The sequence below is a fragment of the Nuphar pumila genome, chromosome 2 (assembly GCF_984573655.1).
Source record: "Nuphar pumila chromosome 2, dmNupPumi1.hap1.1, whole genome shotgun sequence".
In the NCBI taxonomy this organism is placed as follows: Eukaryota; Viridiplantae; Streptophyta; class Magnoliopsida; order Nymphaeales; family Nymphaeaceae; genus Nuphar; species Nuphar pumila.
The window spans coordinates 15,127,590-15,151,107 of record NC_143250.1 but is presented as its reverse complement, the minus strand read 5'-3'; the positions used below and the strand labels follow the sequence as shown (position 1 = coordinate 15,151,107).

General features: G+C 36.4%; 2 protein-coding genes across 6 annotated transcripts; one reads left to right on the top strand and one right to left on the bottom strand.

Moving 5' to 3' along the window:
* Positions 1-3,471: 3,471 nt before the first annotated feature.
* Positions 3,472-7,395, bottom strand: LOC149844849 (uncharacterized). 3 transcript variants are annotated; one of them, XM_089995322.1, is made up of 3 exons: positions 6,848-7,395; positions 6,351-6,414; positions 3,472-5,336 (listed from the first exon to the last, which is right to left on the bottom strand). In XM_089995322.1, the coding sequence occupies exon 3, from the start codon at positions 5,093-5,095 to the stop codon at positions 3,854-3,856; it is 1,242 nt and encodes a 413-aa protein (XP_089851448.1). In that variant the 5' UTR covers positions 5,096-5,336; positions 6,351-6,414; positions 6,848-7,395; the 3' UTR covers positions 3,472-3,853. The 3 variants fall into 3 exon arrangements, with proteins under 3 accessions (XP_089851448.1, XP_089851449.1, XP_089851447.1); XM_089995323.1 differs by lacking the exon at positions 6,848-7,395 and having other exon boundaries at positions 3,472-3,936; positions 4,015-5,336; positions 6,351-6,732; XM_089995321.1 differs by lacking the exon at positions 6,848-7,395 and having other exon boundaries at positions 6,351-6,732.
* Positions 7,396-17,358: 9,963 nt separating this feature from the next.
* LOC149844848 (tubulin beta-5 chain) lies at positions 17,359-21,629 on the top strand. Of its 3 annotated transcripts, none has more exons than XM_089995319.1 (4): positions 17,359-17,867; positions 19,651-19,920; positions 20,721-21,406; positions 21,481-21,629. In XM_089995319.1, exons 1-3 carry the CDS (start codon positions 17,474-17,476, stop codon positions 21,395-21,397), a joined length of 1,341 nt encoding a protein of 446 aa, XP_089851445.1. In that variant the 5' UTR covers positions 17,359-17,473; the 3' UTR covers positions 21,398-21,406; positions 21,481-21,629. The 3 variants fall into 3 exon arrangements, with proteins under 3 accessions (XP_089851445.1, XP_089851446.1, XP_089851444.1); XM_089995320.1 differs by having other exon boundaries at positions 21,459-21,629; XM_089995318.1 differs by having other exon boundaries at positions 20,721-21,629.
* Positions 21,630-23,518: the final 1,889 nt, after the last annotated feature.

The following is a 23,518-nucleotide window of genomic DNA, read 5'->3' as shown; positions in this document are numbered from 1 at the left end:
TCATATAAAACCATGGAGGTTTGGCCATTAAATTCTTCTTATTTCTATTACTAGGAGTATCAAGAAGCTTCATATGAAAAAAAATGACCAAATGAATGAATTCAAGTAATGGAGTTTATAAACTTGCATTAGCTTCTTAGCAGACTCTTTGACAGCGTGCATTCATATTGGGCATAATCAGCCAATGGTCTATAAGACTCAGAACTCAAATGACCACTAAATGCTTTTCGGGAGATCTCTTCCAAATGGCTGGTGTGGCTATCCAAATCGTGAGCATCCACAAGTAGGTTTTTCTATCCAAGTCATAGTATCAGGGCCCTTAACTATTGTCCTTTATAAACAGTCAGCTTTGGCCCATTCCTCAAGGATTTTTTTTTCCTATCCACCAAAATCTTCACTTATGGCTCCGTATAATGAATAATCATTGAGTTGTCCCCTTCAGACGACGAAGTGACCTCCCAACAAACAGTAAAGTAATTAGTGAACCTCTCAGAAATATATATATATATATATATATATATATATATATATATATATATTTTTTTGATTAGTTCTCTTCTGTCTCCCCACTATACTATTTCCTTGGTTATTCACCTGCTGTATCCAAGCAAGTCGTCCTCCATAGGGTTCAATTGCCCTTATGAAAATAAGTTGCTTGCAAAGAGCAGATAATCATTAACTTGTCCTCAACTTAACTCGGCTCTTGGCAAGGTCAGGCAGACATACTGGTTGACAAGGCACCAATTTAATCAAATTTCTTCAGAAACTGCTGAATCAGTAATTATGGTAGTGCACTCTAGTCGAGTTTGATGAGTCAATTTGATTGTGTTGTTAATTCATGGATGAATTCAGTCGAGTTCATGACTTCCAAGTTCACAAAGGACTTGAAAGACTTCAGATAGATACGGTAAAATCTGGACAACCCTGGCCTTGTATGCTCAACCTAGGACAAACTAATAGAATCCGGCTCGAGTTTTTGCATTGGTGCAGGATGGATTCAGACCCACATGATCCAAGTGGAGGCTTGTCTAGAATTACCCAGCAGCTACAAGTGAATGGACTAAACCTAAAATATTCAGAAAGATCATTACTTGCAGTCGGCTAGCATCCATATTCAAACTAAATCAACAAGTTGAAGGGCAAACTGCAGAATTTTGGCAAGTAATATCTAGGACACATTATGAACTTGAAAATGTCAGCCAGCCTGTATATCTAAGCTGTCATAAAAATATAAATCTGGGATGCTAGAAAGATTCTTAGTGGGCCAGCACCAAACAGCCAGTCCACAAGTCAAAGCCAAACCACTAGAAGATATACACTTCATAGTGCATAGAAGGCCCTTCAATGCAAAAGTTCGGTCTCATCGGACAATTTGTTGGTAGAAATGTCCAAAGTTGATGTTTGAAGCAGCAGATACAGTCTCGTTTCAAGCCACAGAATCAGAAGATTATGTCGGCAAAAAAAGTAACCATGAATGTCAATGGAAAAGAGTACATAGTATTTATATGATCTGATATCTTTAGAAGTAGACTCTTATAATGTCGACGCTACCAAGAAAGTGGATACACAGAGACACAGGAAACGAATATGACCAAGGTCCAAATTGAGAACAGACAAGGAGATGATGGATAGGATGCTGTCTGTGAACGCTAATCTTCATGTTTACATGTACAGATGACATGTAGAAGTTGATGTCTATGTTGAAACTGCATTCACCAATCTGTAGGCGAAATACAGAACTTTTATTGTACTATTGCAAGAATCAGCACAATAAAATGTTTTTGGATGGATGACATTTCAGAATTTGAGATTTTGCAGCCATGGAAATTCGGATTTGAGCTACTCATACATGGACCAGGAATTAGACCACATGATGTAATAATACAGATTCATCCATCGATCATGACTGAAGTACGCAAGTTTTTCACGATCATTGCTGGTATGCCTCGAGGGATTGAACATTTCAAGTGCATGGATCCTCTGTAGGATGATAAATTGGTGCAAATAATGCCCCTAGACATACTGACTGCTCCTACATGTCTCTGTTAAGAAGATTGTTCAGTTTGTGAAGATATTAAGTTTCTACTTTGTTGTTAAACTTGCATCACTTTGTTAACTGATCAGCTGCAGCAAAAAAATGAAAATTGTGGTCATGTATGAGAGAAAACACAAGAATTCATTCAGTGGGAAAAGGGTTATCTTGAGCAAGTTTCAGCACAGACGGCATAATTATCAACAAATCATTCTTCTGAATCTGTTACCACCTATGTCACATAGGTGCGGGTGTGGGTACGGATGCGGCACTTTAAAAAAACTTGGGTGCGGGGAGGATATATATATATATATATATATATATATATATATATATATATATAATTTTTAACAGTTTTAAGTTAACACTGTGTGCATTTATGTATATATATATATATATAATATAGATAAAAATGGACTTGATTAGGGTTAACTGAATCTACTTTTGGATAGAAATAGACCTCAGTGTGGTTGACTTCACCTAACACAAAGGAAGTTGTGTCCAAGTGTCGCACCCACCTGGGTGCAGGTGAGGTGCCCTGTTAGAAGAGACCGTGTGACATAGGTTACCACATGTAAATAAATTTGGCTCAAGTACAACTTCTATGAATAACAATTTTTTTTTCTGAATGTGCATGCCATAAAAGTGAAACCAAATGATCTACAACCTCTGATTGTCACTTACCTAATTGCTTCTTGATTTTCTCCTGATGACCAAAGGTTTAATCATATTTTCAGTAATCATGCAGGTTCCTGCCTTTATAGTCAACCAATGTGTTCACGGTGGTGATTTTATGTCAATTGAAGAAACTATGTTTGTCCAATTACAGAAAACTAATGATTGTCCATGTTTATCCAATTCCACTAGTGCCTTAAAATCGTGTAGCTCAGTGTCTAAGTTCCCTAAATCTAGGACCTCAGCATCCTCTACAAAGTTCCACATATGAAATACATATATAATTACTAGTCGAAGAAGCGGGAGAGGGAAGCGATTCGGGAAACGAGACACTGCGAGAAGCACGGGACGACTTAAAAGCGAACTAGGAATCGTCTCAGAAGCGAGAAAAAAAGCGAACTGGAAGCGAAGAGTGAAGCGACCTAAGATTCGAGTGGGAAGTGAATAGGAGTCGAGTTTTTCCGATATTTGGCAAAAAAAAATTGTTAAAGGCTCCACGCCCCAAAAAAAAATTCACTTCTGGATATTAGGAAGCGAAATGAGAAGCACACTTCTCATTTAAAAGGGTCGTTTCTCCGTGCGTTTCGGAAGCGACTGGTTTCAGGGAAGCATGCTTTCCCAAGTGTTATAGTGTTTCCGGTAACCCTGGTTAAAACTAATCAGAATTTCATCTTCTACATAGTAGCTACTTTTAGACCTCTTGAATGACCTAAAAGGGCAGGCGAAAAAGAGCGTGTGTTAACAATTGTGACGTCTCAAAAAGATTTTAAAAAAATAAAAATATTTCTTTTTTATAATTATATCAATGAATATTTCAGATATATGTTAAAGCACATTACCTCATCTCCATGAGTGAATCAGAAACAAACTATTGCAGCTGAAACAAAAGCTAGATCCAATAGTCATGGAAATGAATAAAGCCCTGCAACATTGTATGGCTTAGGAACAGTTCCAAGTCTTGATTTGAGGTTTGATAGTCTGAAGGAGAACCAAGCTTTTCCAGAAAAATAACTGACAGTCCCCCCTCATGAAAACGGGCCTCTTGGCAGATTAACAAATGTGGTTCTCTGGCTAATTTCTAATTGCCAATAAATAAGGACCCTGAAGTGCCAATCAGTCAACTCTTTAAAGCAGCCATCTTGATTTTCATTTCTGGTTATCCTGTGTTGTCCGTCTACATATCACCAATAGATACCAGGTTGTGGTGACCGCAATTGCAATGAGGCGACCTCCAACAAGACCAAATAAGACAACACAAATGAAGACCATAATTTCCAAATTTAAAGTGCTAATGATACCAACATTACCTTTGAAGTCATTTCTTTCTGTACTAGATGGAAGATAACTTTCCCTTGAGATGAATTGTTCTTTTTCTTCTACTCTATCATCTTCTTGCATACATTCTGAACCAGGTACTCTATCCGCAAGTGATCCTATTTGACCAACATTCCCATATTTTGAGCTAGAACTGGACTTTGTAGAGAACCTTCTCAACCATTTTGCCTTGATCCCCTTCTTCAGATTCACCTTCTGTAACTTAACTCCTGCATGATCCTCTGGTTGGATCATGCTAACTTGTTGTAATGCCACTAGTTCATTTCTTACACTTCCTGAAGAAAGAGTATTCTGGTTCACACTCCAAAATTCACTTACATGGTCATCGGCCAGAATATCTGCATTCTGAACCAAGACCACGGGTTCATCTCCTTCATTTTCAGAAAATCTTGTATTGCAATTATGGGCATGGATCTCTTCAAAAGCAGTGATGCTCCTGTGAGAACACCCTTCATTCTTTGATTTCACGGTTCCCCTCAAGCACGTGCATGATTTTGGTGAATGGAAGAAATGCTTATCAATATATTCAACCAAGAGCAGGAAGAAAGCCAATATAGTAATACCCAAAGTAAGCTTATTTGTTACCAATGCCAAAGCAGAGATCAAAAACACCAAAGATATCACCTTGCACTTCTTCCTCAACAACAATAAATCTCCATCAGTTTTTCCATTTAGCAATGGCCTTCTGTTTGGCAAAGGTTCTTCTATTGGCAGCTGAACGGGGCCTGATTCAATGTTGGAGGGATTGGGAGGTTTAAGTTCAACAACATGAGTTGGAATGTGGATGTCAGGTGGATTTAGAAAAGGTGGACCAGCCTCCTTGACCGAGGATTTCTTGGAAGATTTCTTGGAGAGTTTCTTCCTTTCAGGGATTGGAGGACGCCAGTTGATCCGTGAATTCACGACAAGATCTGCAACAGATGTAGGGAATCCTGTCTGAACCAATGATTCTCGCTTTGAATTGAGATCTGAGACCAGGCGAGAAATCCGACTGATTTTGCTTCCCGGTTCTTTCTTTTCACCTGCCTTCTTTTTCTTCCAGAAAAAAGGCATGGCTTCTTCTCCTCCTAAACTGTGAACGCTACCTCATGTATGACCTTCAGCTCTTAAACTTATGGATTTGGGGCGGTTTTTCAACCTTCGACTACTTTGACATCCAACAGTTGACGTAAGTTTCCTTCCAAGAAATGGCAGATACGCTGCTTTCAAAATAACTGAAGCTTCTGTTCCTTGATTTGCTTTGAAAGCTAAAGATCTCCTGCACTTCGGGCAGCACTTGATAGACTTTCACAGACTGCAAACAGTAGAAAACCAGAAAATTTATTCCAGAACTGCCAGAAGATTATCTTGGAAAATCATGTAGCCACATGAACACAATTACTGTTCCTGGAAAATTTTCATTTATTTCATATAGATGTGATGCCTATTCATGCTACAAAAGGAACAGCTCAACAGCACAATATCAGGGAAAGCATTTGCAGTGCATGCGCATAACGTGAAAAAAAAAAAAGATGATCTCTTCAAGATGTCCATATGAAAAGCAAACCTTAGCTTTCTTCATTTCTTTTCCTTCTACAATGTTTTTGAACTCCAAGACGTGAAGACTGAAAAATGAAAAAGCAATTTTGCCAGAAGCCAAATTTGAGATAAGTGAGAGAGAGAGATTCATGATTTGCAACTGTTTCTGAACCGAGAAAAGAAAGACCTTCAGATCATAAAATTGTGATAAAACAAAAACGGAAACCAATGCAACTTTCTCTTTATCAGAGAACCCAGACAGCCATTACAACCTCATAAAAGCCCTATGGCAGTAGGGCTTAGCCACAAGGCCTAACTCTGTTTCTGAAGAAATCAATAACGGAGCCTTCATCAATAAGCTCGACTAAAGACGGCAGACAAAAACAAAAATAATCATCGTTGGAGAAATTTAACTGAACCACTAAGAGAAACAAAATTTGCCTTCGTTTCTCTTCTATTTCAAGAAAAGACGAATTCAGGGGAACCCTGAAATAGTAAAATCAGGTAGTCCGTATACATCACAAACAAGAAAAGTGTAGATAGCTTCAATCAGAAATTTCAGAAAATCACTGGAATGGATGCAATAAGCTTCTATGTCACGATAACAAACAAGGATCCATGAATGCACCCTCAAACCGAAAGAAAAAACCTGCCAACAATATTTAATATACTAAGCAAACTAAAAATAGCAGGGAAAAAACAAATATATTTCCAAATATTTTTGTTGTTTGTTGTTGAATGTTTTCTACATTCAGAAAATGATTTTGAGCTTTTTTGTGACAATAATTACCTCAAATGATAAAGTAACAGCAACCACACTCTGTGATCTCCTCGATCCTCTTCAATTCTTCAATCTGTAAAATATGAAAAATAAGATTAAATGTCTAGCAATTGCAGATTTTTTTTGTTGAATAGCCTAACAATTACAGAAATAAATAAAAAAATACATAGAAAGTCCGCAAAAAGAGGAAAAAAACATGAACCCTGACTGGTTAAACACCAAATAGAAAACACGGGGTCGTGGCAATACAATGGCTAACTGTTCCAAAACAAAAGAGGAAAAGTGAATTTTTGCTAAGCTAGTATTTTTATCTCTTTCTTCTCTTCCAACAGTTTCTTGGCCAGGGGTTCAATAAAGCCTAGAATTAGGGAATAATCAAGTGGTTTTAATTAAAATAGCAAAAAAAAAAGAAAGAAAACAAACTAAAAGAGAAAAATAAACCAAAGAAGAAGAAGAAGATATGCATATATAGCCCGGAGTTTACCCCCACGACCCTTCTTTCCTACCATATTTTAATTTCTTCCCATGTTTTCCTCCCAAAAAAATTTCTTCCCTTGTTTTTCTCTTTCTTCCTTTTCCTCTGTTTTTTTTTTCATGGAAGCTGGTCAACTAGAAATTCACCAACAGGCAGATGACAATTAAAGTTTGTCAAAGATTCAGCAGTTCCCTCACGATTTACGAGTAGCACTTGTCAGAAATATAACAAAAATAGATTAAAAAATGATAAATTTGACGACAAACTTTCAGCGTCCGTGCAGACATGTATAGTAATTTCGTCATTCAGAATTAAAAATATCTCAAAATCTAATAGTTCAAAAATACGGGTTTCTGCAACTTCCGTACATGATGCTTGCGTAATAACATCAATCATCCTGGGTTTTTTTATCTTTGTAAGAATTACCAGTAAAAACTGGAATTTACGTAAAAGAATTATATAATCAGATCACTCTCTATTTTAAACATTTGACATTTGAATAACCTCATCGATCTTCAGGAAATCTTAGAGAGAGATTCTGCAGTTTCAAAAAGAATTACCAACAACAGTAGAAAATTAAAATAATAATATCATGACCATTTTGAAACACCAACTGAAAAGTTGCAAAAAGTAACACTGCCAACGTTAGTACAACAAAGCCTGAAAGAAAATGAAACCTCATCTTCAGGTCCAACTGAAACGTTAACGGCGTTTTAAAAAAAAGGCATCTTATCGATGGCTGCATGAAATAGAAAGAATTGAATTCGGAAACAGGAACGAGAGGAAGTGAAGAGAACTTTGAAACGAATAAACGCAACATAATTTTCACAAGAATGGCCCGATCATTGATAGTTAAAGAAATGACAACAGAAAATAATACTCAATAGCGTAATTTTTCTCCCCAAAAAAGTAATAAAGAAAAGGTAATCCCAACTAAACTACATCCATATAAAAATTTGAAATTTTGAACAATAAAAGTGGCAAAGAAATTTTAATTTTTCTAAGCATAGAATTTAGAAAATAACGAAAATTTCAATGTTGGGGCAAAGATCTTCAACTCCGTTTAGAAAACCTATTTTTCCAATATAAAGAGATCCAAATTAGTGGTCCAAAATATTTAAAAATAAAGAAAAACATTAAAATTCAAAGTAATAATAAACAACTTTTTTATTCTTGACAGGACTGGGGTAAATAGATGAAAAGCTTGAACGAGGGCAAGATTTTTGCCTTTCTAGAAAGAAGAGAACTTATCAAATGATGATCATATAGTTAAAAAACCCATAAAAATCCAAATGTGAACTCTAAAAAAATCACTTGAAATTCGAAGATTCATAAAGAAACAAAAACTTTTTTTTTTGGATTAGCGAAATACACATACAAAAAACATGACGCACGAAATTCACCAAAAATTACCAAGAAATACACAAGAATCACCAAAATTCAAGGAAAAATCTTAATAAAAGCACGAAACTTTTTTTTGTCAAAATTATTACTGGATACCAACGGGGCTCCGCTTGTTTGGTAGGACTAGGACCTGTTAGTGCACGTCACCTTGTGTTGGGACGTTGCAAGTTCAAATCCCAATGGTATGATGTATAACTTGTGCGGGTCTGCCTAACCCCAGCTTGCTTATCAAACAAAAAAATATTACAGGATACATTCCCCCAGAAACTCGTGGAATTTTCAATTCAGAAAATTCAAAATGATTTCCGTGCCTTCTAAGAATAAGAAGGATGACCAACATAAAAAAGATTAAGAAGGCTAACAAAAAATTATAACTATTTTCACTAAAATATCACGATATTTCCCAGACCGTCGCCAGATTTAACGCAGTCAACACCGTCTTTTGCGTGTAACTTTCGGAATAGCAACAATTCAGCGACTCCTAAGCAAAAAAACTCCATAATTTTCTTTGAATGACGAAGAAGAATTACGACGAATTCTTCAAGAAAATCATTTCAGACGTTCTCGTTTTCACAGATGAATTTCTGAAAACTTAATGAAAGGAAAGAGTTTTTCCTTAAAAGTTCACGGTTTTTTAAGCCTAATGTAACAAAATCATAGACTTAAGAAACATTAGAGACTGTAGAAAAAAAATCGAGCCATAAAATTTCGAAATTCTCAAAAAACTTTCTCCAAACAAAGGATTCCACCAAAAAATCCGCAACTCTTACGAAAGGAAAAGAATTACGAGAAATTTTCCGAGAGGAATCCATCGTGAATCTCAAATCCTTCAAAAAATAAGCGATTTCTACGCAAAAACCTCGATTCTTTAGCCTAATACGAAGGATCAACGACAAAGCAAAGATTAGCAAACGTTAACCACGAAAATGAGTGATAAAAATTCGAAGAGAAAACAAAAGAGATCGAAGAAATTCGCCTCAAGGAGAGAGAAGACGAGGGGATGAGGAGATCAAATTTCTCATCGGGCTCTTCTGTTTCCCTTTGTTAGGGCAACAAACGGAAAGACCGAGCACGAATTCCTCGTTTTTCTCTGCCCGGTGTAATCTTCCTCCTCCCCGGGAAAAGGACCCTCCTCTTGCTTTCCCTATTTATAGTGTTCTTTGTTGAGATCTATAGTACGTGACATCTGAGAATATTTAAAAGTCAAGTATTTCTCCAAAAGATGCCACTTGTACAATCTTATTAAGCGACCTATTTTGGGGTTTTTGCTTAGGCTGCGCTCCTTCTTGGACAATTCGGATTCGGAGCGGATGCGACCAAATACCATCTTGGACTAATCGGCCGTTGGCTAAACGGACTCCAATTCGGATTCTAATGGTGAAAAGTTCATACCAAATCCACTTTTTTATATATAATTGGATTCGGATATCCATCAAATTCGGATATTTGTAGTTAATTTATAAAATAAAAACCATACCTGAATTCAATTATGATCAGATATCGATTTCAGTAAAATATCTGATAAAATCCAATCCATTAACATCTTGGTAGATCGTTTTACTTTCTCCGGCATAGAAAGATCATATTTTTCTTAAAACCTCAACGAATTTGGAAAATCAATATGACTGGAATCTCTGTCGGTGGATCATCCGGTTCAGATTCGGATCCGATTTAGATGTCAAATCAAAGTTTTGTTAAATACCATTATATATGTTTTTGCATTTGGTAAAGTTTTTTTTTTATGATGAGGAACCCTTTCCCAAGCTAAAAAAAAAAAACCGAGTGGGGCCCCACGACCACCATGCCTTACGTGACCCCACCTACCTCTGAATTTTTTTGCTAGAGAGCGTCTTGGTCGGACCCACCATGACAACACAAACTCAGCACTTGCTTTCCTAGGAAAAAGTAGGTGCGGCTTTCGAGGAGACCACCCCTCCCCCTGGGACTTTGTTAACATTGAGGGGGTGTTTGATTGCACGAACAACAAAGTCTACAGGTCACTGCTGTCCATGTTCCACACGCCCAACATGAACGGTGGACGCGTGGGATGCCTGAAACACTTCATCCAGCGGGACACCTAAAAGGTGTCCCAAGGTGTTCCACCCCTACCAGAGCCGGACCTGTAAAGAGGCCAATGAGGCTTGGGCCTTAGGGCCCTGGGCCCAAAAAAAAATTTGGAGACCCATTTTTAAGGCCGGAGCTCCCCTATTTTTATTTAATATAATATAAATATTTGGAATATTATATTTGTTTAATGTGAATGCAAATTTAATTGTTATTTTGATTCTTTAAAAAAAAAATTGGAGGCACTGCCCCGAAACTCCTAGTATTAATCGGGGGCCCACTTTTTTCCTCTGCCTCAGGCCCCATAAAACACAGGTACGGCTCTGACCCCTACCCCTGGAGCAATAGTGTCTGGAACATCTGGGACAAAAAACTAAAAAAAAAGGAGTAGAACATCAGGGACAAAAAGGTGATTTGTCAAGGACAACTATGCGCCTGACCAACAATGTTCAGATAGGCCTGTTCTACACAATTCTGGCTGTGCAATCAAATGCGGAACAAGTGCACCTTAGGATGATTTTTTTTCGTGAAAAAAATGGGGTAATCTCAATAATTTATAGTTTATACTTTTTTTTTTTATAAGCAAGCTGGGGTTAAGTAGACCCCTACCAGTTATACAATGATACCATACCATTGGGATTCGAACTTGCAATGGTCCAACGCAAGGTGACGTGAACTAGCTGCTCCTACCAAACAAGCGGAGCCCCCCGTTAGTTTATACTTAATATCAAAAACAATAACAATAATAAAAGTAACACAAAAACCACAGTATACATTCAAACCAGGCAAACATTTAAATTTCTCATGATTATTGTTATTTTCTCCGCATAAATTCTAATGTAGATCAAGAGTGGATATGATTCAGGATGTAAAGGATCTGTTGGAATCCAATTTTAAGATTTGGATTTGAGTTTGGATATTTGTTGAGGTCATTTGAATTATGGACATTGGATCTAACTTAAATCCATAATAATAATTAGGGTTTCTTCCCTATAAATAAGGGTCAGTACGGACTTAGAGTAGGACGTTTGGGATTAATTTATGGATCCAGTTCATCTTTTTGAGATAATGAGATATAACCACCTGCCCCCTTGTGAGCTCATTAGTGTAAAAACTTCAGGTCAGATTTGTCCCACCAAGAACTACATTCAACTTTAGCGTCATAGCAAGGGATGCTAACTTGTAGATTTCGTCGTGTGTGTTTTTCCCATAATTATCCTTTTGGGCTTTTATGCCAATCAAGAGGGTCCAAACCTAGCTACTATGAATAACATGGAGTTGTAGTGATAAATTAATAATAGGACATGATATAATAATAGTTATTAATGACTTAAACCTTGAAAATTATGATTTTAAACTTAAAAAAGATTGCTACTTAATAAAAAAATGTTAATAAAGCAAGAGTTATTTGCATCATGTTGATACAAATTTGAAAGTTTGAGAAAGATTACTGGGATTATGCAATTTTTTTTAATATGAGGATGTCATTTGCAAGTTTTGATCGTCCTTTGTCCGAAGAAAAGATAAAGTCAAAATAGGTTTTTCGATATTCGTAGCTTGAATAGCTCTATTGTGGATTTAGTTATGCAAACACATACAAAACATGTACAAACACCCAATCAAAAGATTATATGAAATTGAAAAAAAAAGATTAAGGGTATGAAAAATATTTTTTTCGGACTCGAGGGTTCGTTTTATCGTTTAAGTTTATTTTTGTCCGTTAACACCTCCACGTAGGTATGAGTGTTTTTCAATAACGTCGGGGCATAATGCATAGAATACTTTAATAGGCTTCTTCTCCAGAGCCAACACTTAGGTATAAGATTTCTAGATGACCAGATTATAGGGGTGAAGTCTTATTTATAGAATTTTGCATGTGATATGGATGTAGAAATTTTGAGTTTGAATCCAACCCAAATGAATTTGTTCTTATTCTTACGAAAGAATAAGACTCATTCAAGAATAGTTTTGCTTGGGATATGACTTTGGATATGACAAGATTCTATTTTTTTTAAATTTAGGAAGACAAAGATAGACTTTTGAGTGGTTTCTATCCAAATAATACATGTAGATGGAGTTTTTAGAGGTTTTCTATAGATTGGATGATAGAATTTCATATCTCTACACTTAAATCAAGTCGTACTTAACTTGTTTCAATCATAACTTTCTATCAAGATGTCAGATTGAAGCACCGTTTGATGCATTGGAAAGCTAACATCCCCAAATTTAATTCATCTTAAACTAAATTAAATTATTTTGATGGTAAAAAATGCATTCAAAGTGGAACCTACTTGAAAATAAGATTTTTATTCAATAAGTTATATTGTTTTTGTCATAACTTCACATTCCAATATAATAATGACATAATTTTTAACTTGTTAGAAAGCTAAGATCATCTACTTTAATTGATATTTTAAACAAAAATTTAGAAGATGCGGTTTTGGAGTCTAAAAGTTTAAACTAGTAGAACTTTATAATAACTTGGTCCAAATTGAGGTGTTTACACATCAAAAGTATGAAGGTCGTTGCATTCTCTTGTATATAATAAATCTTATTTTATTTTTTTAATATGAAATGATAAACTATTTCACTTAAAAATTCATTTGAATTTATTTATACATAAATTAGTCTTTTGACAATTGTGCATGAAAATTACTTTAATTATTAAAATTTTCATCCAAAAATATATTATATTGCTATCTTTAATAACTTGTATACATTAATTTTTGTCGATAATCATACCAATGTTTTTAAGGGTGAATATTAATTAGCTATACTTGTAAGTTTTGAACCTCTATGGATCTTAAGATTTCAAAAGGAAAATATAGGCAATATGAAAAAGGTTTTAGATTAAAAAATGAATCAAAAATTGAAACATATATAAGAATATGAGATCCACTCTTCAAGTAGCATGTCTTTTTTCTTTTGATGAGCAGGGAACAACCATTCCAAAAAATTAATAATCTTCAATGGTTGGGGTTTAGCTTACAAGTGTCTCATCCCTCAAACACATACCTTAAAAAGAAGGTGAGGTTGATGGTGAAAAGCATCACCAAGGCTCGAAAACAGGAAAACAAACAAGAATATGAGAATTAAAAATAAACATAATCTAATAAATAAAATCAAATAAGGTAAAAGAATCTTACTACATGCTTAGGTAGCCCTCCTAAGATGACTCCAATGAGCAAAGAATTAGACAACTCCTCCGTAAGGCACAGACTCAGAAAGGTTTTGATCTAGTAAGTTAGATCCTAGGACAGGTGATCTAGACCTAAAGTTGAAAAATAGGTTTGATAGGGTGAGGGTATTTGAGTTAAGTTAGACTCACATAATGGCAACACTCACACACAAGATTTAGATGTTGAACTAGGGAGCCTAAGCCTTTATTTATAGATTTTTTGTTGGGTATGGATCCTAATTTTATTGAGTTTAAGGTTCAATGATATAGATCCACCATTGGATGATCTAAAAAAATCCTAATGGCTGAAAGATTTGAGGTCTCTTTTTGATTGATTCTTGTTTTCTAGGCTAAATTCTATTGGTTGGAGTTTCCTAACTTTGGAATTAAAAAATACAAAAATGATTGAGTTTATTGAATGCTCCTAGAGGCTTCATTGGATAAGAATGACGAGTTGCGATGAGATTTATTTTTATCTCCCACATATTCTGGGTCAAATGGTGACAAAACCTTGCTAGAGACAATTCATGCTAACAACAATTTGTTAACAATAAGTTGTTATCGACAATCAGTGCTAACAACAAGTATACCTCTGAAGTTCATTCCCAATGACAATTAGGTCTATTGCTAACGATAAGTGCACCAAGTTTACTCCTAATGACAATTAGGTTCATTCATGATGACAAGTATACATGTGAGGTCAATTTCTAACTAGTGTACCTTATTGTTAGAAACAGGCTTTGACTGCATTGACAAGTTGACATGTTTTAGGCATAACCTTCTATTTGGGTGTTAGATTCTGGTATTTTTAATGCATTGAAAAGCTATTCAATCATTTTAGTAATCAAAATTATACTTAAAATGAGATCTACTTAAAAAGTCAGGTTTATGAATAAGTCACCTTGTTTCTATCATAAGTTTCTATTCTTATGTTGTATTAACCTAATTTTTATCACAGTACAAAGATAAGACACTCTAGTTTGAATATTCTTAATGAAAATTCATCAAATTTTGATGACATTTTTAGGATTATTAATGATAACTGATTAATTGCTAATGATAATCTAATTGTTGTTAGAACTAAACCAAGATAGTTTCGACATGTTAACTTGTTTTGTCCATATCACTCTAACCAGATGTCATATTGTGATGTAGTTTGATGAATTGAAAAGATGATATCCTCAATTTTAAGTTACCTTTTGAGTGTAAAAATAAATTCAATGATTTTGAATGTTAAAAATGCAACTAAAGTAAGATATGACTGAAAAAGTAAGGTTTTGACTATACAAGTTTCTTTGTTTTGGTTATTAACTTTTCGTTTCAATGTTAGATTGACTTGATTCTTAATATGTTTAAAAGCTAAAATCATAAGGTTTATTTCATTTTTTGAAAAAAATCTTGAAGATGTTTTAAAGGTCAAAAATATAAATAAAAATAGATTTATCTTGAGAAATAACCAGAATAACTTGCTTTTAGAAACAAACTTTTGCCAAAAAACTATTTTGATTAAAACATGGGTGTCTACAACCTCCTAGTTGGAACCCATAGGGATTGGTCATGTTGACCAAATCTAATGTTATGGATGTGTCAACATTGATCAAAATAGTAGGAATTATAACTTGCATCATATTTTTTTGACATTAAAAAGCAACTTTTTGATGAGTGATAATTAGTCATGTCATAGATTATTCATTTTTCAACCCTCAGATAATCCAATCTACTTATCAGAAAAACATAATTCTACTTACATGTATATCACATCTAGAGTATTAGATGTGCAACTTGTGTTGTGGTTTGGAACCTATGAGTGTAGCCAATATTTTTCCCTTTTTTTATGTTATATTAATGTTAGTAGAAAAAACTTGTATCAAATATTTTTTTAAATTAATGCTTCAAATGAAGTATTATCCTAAACTTTTTAATCTTCTTTATACAAGTTCCAATACTCCGTACCCATACCAAGTACCTGGACGACTAGAATATGAGAACTAGAAATTTTTAGGATATTTTTGCAAACCATGGTCCATTTTCTAGGAATTAACCGTTGGATCATGCATTTTCAACAAAAAATGTGATTTTTAGATGCTTGAATATTTACAAAAATTTTGAGCTGTCCGTTTTCAAGCTTTAAAAAATCATGCTTATGCATCACTACGGGATGATTCAAGAGCCTGTCCCTTTAAAATTAAGCATTTAGATCACATATTTATTGTCAGATTTAAGAAAAAAAAAACAATGAAAATCTAGGTTCACACTCTAGTTCTCATATTCTAGTGGCCCCCTTCTCTTCATTTTTTTTGATGACGAGGAACCCTTGCCGAAGCGAGGAAAACCTTAGGTGGGGCCCCATGACCACCCTACCTTACGTTGCCCACCTCTGAAAGCTACGGACACACCGTGCGCCAGTGCGGTTTGATCCGGTGCCTTCATCTCAGCACCTTCACAACCACCCCACTGGCCACACGGAGTGACCCTTCTCCTCTAGAATGTAGATTTTATCTTTGCTTGAATTATGATGATCCAATTGTTTGTTCACCTTGACTGAGCTTTGGATTTGGATCCCCTTACTTTGAAAACAAAGTTGGTTTGATTTTGCATCTCTTTGCAGGTCATATATATCTATCATATTTAGCTTCTTAATGGAGAAAAAAGATTTAAGAAGCCTTGTTGCTTCCAAAAATTTATTGCTAATTTTGTTAGTGATGACATAATTCGAGTCTTAAATATGACATTTTGGAAACAATATTATACAGAACAAACATCAATAGAAATTATTCATCTTTAACAATACCCGAGTCCGATTAGACCTTCCAAAAAAAACCATACCCAGGTCCTATAATGATTACATAAACCAGATCCAGTTCATACCTGGGAAAATAATATTTTTTATGTTTTTATATTGGAAATTTATGGTAATGGGTCGGACCCTGGTCTCAAATGAAATTTCATAATCCTTACTAAGCTCTGTATGCTGATCAGATTCTATGGGGTCCAACCCGAATTATTAACTGGGCCTCCAAACCCTATCGGATCTGGTATGGGTCGGGATTCATCATACCAGACCTGTTGACATCCTTGTTCGTGGCCCTCAACTACATTTACTTTTTTAGCATAAACAACCTGTTTTTCAGCATTTTTTTTCTTCAAATTATTGTGGATCAAGCCCTCAGGTATGAACTACAACAAATAGGTATACTGTTGGTTTAAGCCAATATTGGACCCATTTTCATCCCTAGCCGCAACAAAGGTCCAGTTGATTAACCTGGACCCAACCCAGGTCCAGCAAGTTGTACCCATCATTGGTAGGGACATGCAAACAGATGAATTTGGTAGGACATCTGACTTAAATTGATACATCATTTCCAGATATGGATCTTAAACTAAAATCTGAATATATATTTAGATTGGATTCAAACTTATATGGTTGGACACTTTTATAAATGCGTCGTCGCAATTTGGATAAAAATTCAGATCCAAATCAGATATGAACGTTTGGCACTTTTTAGAATTTTTATTTTGAGAGAACACTTTTTAGAATTAAAAACTTGTTTCATACGTTCTTCTTTTGAGACCTTAGTGCTTGCAATCACGTAAAATTTGGATCTAAATCCGGTCCTGGACCTTCTCTTCAAAATTCAACTTTGGACCCATCATAATCCGGACCACCATTTTCTTGAGTAATTTTTAGCTGGAAAAAAATTCAATTTATCGTGAGATTTTACCTGGACGCGAAAATTCTGACACTGATATTAGTGACATCGTCTGAAACGACGACCCATTTTACAAATCTGCCCACGAAAAGATCCCTCGCTTCGCCAGATCATCTTGCAATGAAAACCGCTAACGGTTTCCGGATTTCCACCCCTTATAAATGGCCACGCAGACAACCCGAACCAATCCTAGGCGTCCTCATTTAGTCCCTGTCCTTTCCCCCCTCTCGCTCTCGTCCTTTTCCAGTCCTCTCCCTCGTCGTTCTCCGGCCGGATCCCCTCGTCTCTCCGGCGATTGAAGATGCGTGAGATCCTCCACATCCAGGGCGGCCAATGCGGCAACCAGATCGGAGCCAAATTTTGGGAGGTCATTTGCGACGAGCACGGCATCGACCACACCGGAAAGTATAGCGGAGACTCCGATCTGCAACTTGAGAGGATCAATGTGTATTACAACGAGGCGAGCGGGGGGAGGTACGTTCCGAGGGCCGTCCTCATGGATCTGGAGCCCGGCACGATGGATAGCGTTAGATCCGGGCCCTTCGGCCAGATCTTCCGGCCGGATAACTTCGTTTTTGGGCAGTCCGGTGCTGGAAACAACTGGGCCAAGGGCCACTACACAGAGGGTGCTGAGCTCATTGATGCCGTCCTCGACGTCGTCCGGAAGGAGGCTGAGAACTGCGACTGTCTGCAAGGTACTGATCTATCTTCCTCTCTTCCCCTTATCTTCCGTTGTAAGGTAGTTTGCATGTGGAGAATTGTGATCGTGATGGTTATGGGATGATCTTTAATTATTTTGAATGGCAGGAGATAATGTTCATCGCTTGACAGATCTGTCATCTTTGACAAAATGTTGTGTTGGAGATTTTTCATTTTTATGGAATGCTATCGTAGGCATAGATATTTCGTTTTGATCTATGCACGAAAACAAAAATTGTTACATACATTTGACTGTTAGATTTGTCAGATCTATAACCTGCTTAGCTCATTAAGAAAACACTTTATATCATGTAAGATCAGATTGGAAAAGATGACTGGAAATGACTACTTTATGGATATATTTTGCTAATTTGTTCACACGATCATGAAGGCAAAATGTGTGTGCCTATGCGTGTTTGTATGACAGATTTATCTGTCATGTAGATATGAGGAATGCAAAGAATTTTATTCTTCGAAGTCATACAAAAGAAAACAAGATTTTAAAATTTATGTTTGGATTCATGATATTTCTCTTGTTATGTTATTACGTAGATGGTGAATGTGCTTGGTTATGACGGTGAATATATGAACTGGAGTAAGCTGCTGTTAATCGAGGAATACTGCATGGTTTTTTCACATATTTTTACAAGAGTAGTTTTAGAGTGTATATTAATTTTCAAGCGATACTCTTTCCAAAATTCAATATGTAAGAGTAATTCAGCAATTTTTGTGAAAAACGGAATGATTTAGCAAATCTTAACTTTAGGGATGCACCTGTAATATTGAAATTTGGAACTATTTGAGTGCGAATCTTTTTTTTTTAGTTTGGCGATGTGAAACATTATTACTATTTAAAGTATAAAACTGATCTGGCTTTACTCTTTGTTATGATGAGAAAATGGATTTCTCGATGTTATTTTTGGATGACCAGACAGGTAAGATTGTAAGCTTACTAATGGAGTTAAAAATCCGCAAGAAGTCAAAATGTACTTTTTGAGGATGCATTAGATGTGCAAATTTTCCTTTAAGCATCCTTATTGCAAATTTCAGACTTTTTTCTTCTAGTGGATGTTTAATGTTCATCACTATATAGCACTCTTCCTATAGATTAACCTGGAAGTTGTAGATCCAAGTTCTAAGAAATCCCATTTAATTCACGAGTATGGAATTTTCGGGTTGCAACTTTATTTTGATTCATTTTAAATTTCATGTCTAAACTAAGCAACCTGATTATCCCTAAAGCCAGCAGCAGATCGGGAATTGGTTAATATAAAGAGGAAAAATATCCGAGGGAATCAACAGTAGATGGGCAAGATTATGCATGGAAGCAATTTCTAAGGAGCTATGTTATTTGACAACAATAACAATTGAAGGCACACAGAGTACTTTCTATCAATTTAGAATCAATCCAAGTTACACTAGTGTTAAGTTGTGTTCCATAAGTGTATAAATAAGACCAACTATATCAGATTCAGAGGTAAGCCTAATGAAACATGCTGATTCTAACAATAGAATGCATAATTGATGATTTGCAAAGGATCTCCAGTAGATACATTTCTCTATTTTTTCTGTGTTCTGCCTCCGGATTCACATTCCAGAATGCTTGCTGATAAACACACATATGCACCTGTGGAAGTGCTGTGCAGATCCTGTTTTCCTTTTCGGTCTTTGTTGGACATGGATAACAGTTGTTTTGCACATATTCCAATGGTAATATGATTTTGTTGTTTTATTGATATTCGAATTGGTTTTTGATTTGTTTCTTTGTTTATCGTATAGGATTCCAGGTGTGCCATTCCTTGGGTGGTGGGACTGGATCTGGCATGGGCACACTTCTAATCTCTAAAATTCGGGAGGAATACCCTGATCGCATGATGCTTACCTTCTCTGTCTTCCCCTCACCCAAGGTCTCAGATACAGTTGTTGAGCCATACAACGCAACTCTTTCCGTTCATCAACTTGTAGAAAATGCAGATGAGTGCATGGTTCTTGACAATGAGGCCCTTTATGACATCTGCTTCCGGACTCTCAAGCTTGCCACACCCACTTGTAAGTGAATCTATAGGTGTTTTTTTTTCTTTTTCCTTCTTGAAGTTGTTCAAAAAGTGAAAGTAGAAGCCTTGAGCTTGATATTTCTGAGCTACTACGTGCATCCAACGAATGTTTTTCCTATTTAATATTGATCAGCACCTTTGCATTCCCATTACGTTTTGGCAACAGGGAGGTATCTTCAAAGCCTTGTGCTGTATTTGTGTAACTATATTTTACATTTAATGACATTTTGAAGCAATTCTACTTGCAATTCTCTACATGTGCTCAAACTTTGTCTCAGTTATCAAAGACTTTGTTTCATATTGGTGCCCTAACCCTGGCCCTTTCTCCAAATCTGTGCAATTTCCTATTATATTGAGATGATTACCTTCCAAACAAATATAAAACATCCTTCTGGTTTTGCAATTTGTATCGTCTTCGCCAAGAACTTTTCCCAAGTCTAGGCAGTCAAAAAGCAATTGTTCATTATCATGCGTAAATTATGAAATGCATTCATGATGCTTATTCTCAGTATCCATTCAACTGTGTCAATTACCTCTTCGCCTGGATTGCTAACTGAAACATTTACATTCCTTTTATGGAGTAGCTGCAAAGAGATGATTAACATGATCGCTATAGTGGTGCAAGTGATGAACTCTCCCAACATGCATATTTTGGGGCATTCACCATTGGTGCTATGCAACTACTCCATTCTGTCTATTTTGCATCTCCCTCTGCATGCATTTTTCTCAACAAGTCAACATGGTTACCTTTTGTTGATTTAGTGACAAACTCTTCCTTTACTAATAAATGTACAGTTGGAGATCTCAACCACCTCATCTCAGCAACCATGAGCGGTGTCACCTGCTGCCTCCGTTTCCCTGGCCAGCTCAACTCCGACCTCCGCAAGCTTGCTGTGAACCTCATCCCCTTCCCACGTCTTCACTTCTTCATGGTCGGTTTTGCCCCACTCACATCCCGTGGATCCCAGCAGTACCGTGCCCTCACTGTCCCTGAGCTTACCCAGCAGATGTGGGATGCCAAAAACATGATGTGCGCTGCTGATCCTCGTCATGGCCGCTACCTCACCGCCTCAGCCATGTTCAGGGGGAAAATGAGCACCAAGGAAGTAGATGAACAGATGATCAACGTTCAGAACAAGAATTCATCCTACTTTGTCGAGTGGATCCCCAACAACGTGAAGTCCAGTGTCTGTGACATCCCACCAAAGGGTCTGAAGATGGCTTCGACCTTCATTGGCAACTCCACCTCAATCCAAGAGATGTTCCGCAGAGTGAGCGAGCAATTCACAGCTATGTTCAGGAGGAAGGCTTTCTTGCACTGGTACACTGGTGAGGGTATGGACGAAATGGAGTTCACAGAGGCGGAGAGCAACATGAACGACTTGGTCTCAGAGTACCAACAGTACCAGGACGCCACCGCCAACGAAGAGTACGAGGAAGAGGAGGAGCTGGAGGAGGAGGTGGCTGCCTGAGTTGGCATGGTATTATTCTACATGCTTTTGTTTTCCTGTTATTGTTCATCAACGATTTCAGAGTCTGTCTTGTTTGTGTGTAGATTGGGATTGCGGACTTGGGATGATGGGTTTCTGATTTTAGGGAAGCCTCTTCAATGGCGTGTTTGTACCTCTTGACATAATCCTTGATTGTCTAAACTAAAGATGTTGCGTCTGTTGGGTTGTTGCTCAACAGAAACCGTATTATCAACCCTTCACAGTTTTAACCTTCTACTGGGTTACACTACAAGAGCAGTTATCGCATCCTCTGTGAGGTGGAAACCTTGGGTTACTGCATTTCATTTCAAGGCTAATGGTGCTCATCGATGTGGCCTTTGGCTTTCTGCGAAGAGTGTCAGGTGTATGGAGCGCTGGCTTGACTTCCCAGGTACTTGTTGAATCATTTTCAAGGCCTCAGCGGTATCTCGACCGATTCTCACCAACGTTGCAAAACCTTCTTATATTTCAAGTACTGGGAATTTCAAGCAGTGTGACAAATATCCCGATATTTATGAAAAAATCATGAGAAATTATCTGAAACATTTTAAATACGATATTTATGTTTTTAACGGTTATTTATCGTGAAAAATCATGTCTTTTATCTTTAAATATTTTTATTGGTATTTTCTCATAAATGTTTAATTTTTGTAAAACTTTAAATTTGTTTATTATTGCCTGATATTTTGGAAAAAAAATGTGAAGTGTTTTTTTTTAAAATTTGTCTACTTCTCGTGAGTTTTTGGCTGTTGATATTTTGCGGTTACGTTGGTCAGTTATAGTTGGATCTGGTTTAGAATTCGGCAAACAAATATGTTTGGGTTGGGACTGCAATCCAGTCTAGTCCCTTTTTCATATGAAGTTCAATGGATTTAACCATTTCCAGCGTATCCAGTATGACAGTTTACTGTGAGATCTAAGTCAGACACAGAGTTGGCTCAAGTTTTTGAGTCAGGTGCGACCCAACCCATATTCAGCCCCTTTGTGTCCCACCTTGTCCACATTTTAGTCTCAACTGTCCATTTGCTCCGATTCGTCTATCCCTGATGAGGGGCGACTTCTATTGCCTGTTTGCAGAATAATTTAATATTTGAATTATTTCAAAAAAGTTATTTGGGTTCATCAACTTGTTCGAAAAAAAAATTGAATTCATCGACAGTTTTCCTTCTCTGCTAACTTCCAAATTTCAACCACCATTTGATGATTTTTTTTAAATAAGAACTCTAAGGGTTACCTCAATTTTATAATAGAGAAAAAAAAATTACAAAAGGTCACCTTCAATATGGAGGCTTATCTTTTTCATAACAAATTATTACAAGATAAAGAACAAAACCATGGCCATCAAAGGCCCCTTAAACAAAACATCTTCACAGGATTTGTCAGAAAATGTTGGATTTGAAGATTGACGTCTTTCAACAACACTCCTCGTAGTTCTTCCCCACCGTCGGTTATTTGAAATCAGGTAAAACATGATGTACCATGTTGAAGGGACGACAATTGGTGCAGATACTCAACTTCAATCAAATCTGAGTTCGAAACCCTAAGTAAAAAATTGTCTGTCATAAACAACAAAGGAGAAGACCAGCTTTTGTAAGAGCACGTCACAAATCTGATCGCATGAAGTCGCGTGCAAATGGATCAAGTTTAGTCAGATATCTGATCCAAATCCTCAAGTAAGAAGATTCATATCGGTATTTTATGTTGCATTCTTATTCAAATTTGGATAAAATTAGAATCGGTATTTTATGTTGCATTCTTATTCCAATTTGGATCAAATTCATTTTTTTTTTACAACGAAAAAAGCTAGGGTTAGGCAGTCCCTTACCTGTTTTATTAATAAAAAAAAGCACTATAATTACAAACATAATTACAAAGAAGGGCTCCAACCAGGGGCCATATCCAACCATTGTTTTTCTGAGACAGACGCTAACATTGCAAGAGATCCAGCTATCCTGTTATAAACTTTCGATACATATTGAATTCAGTTTCTCTTGAAGTAAAACAGTAAATCGACCAAGCTATTTAACTGATCCGCTCCCTTTTAGCCTCAACTTGAGTTGAAGGATCCAACCTTTCCACGAAGAAACCACCAATAGATTTATG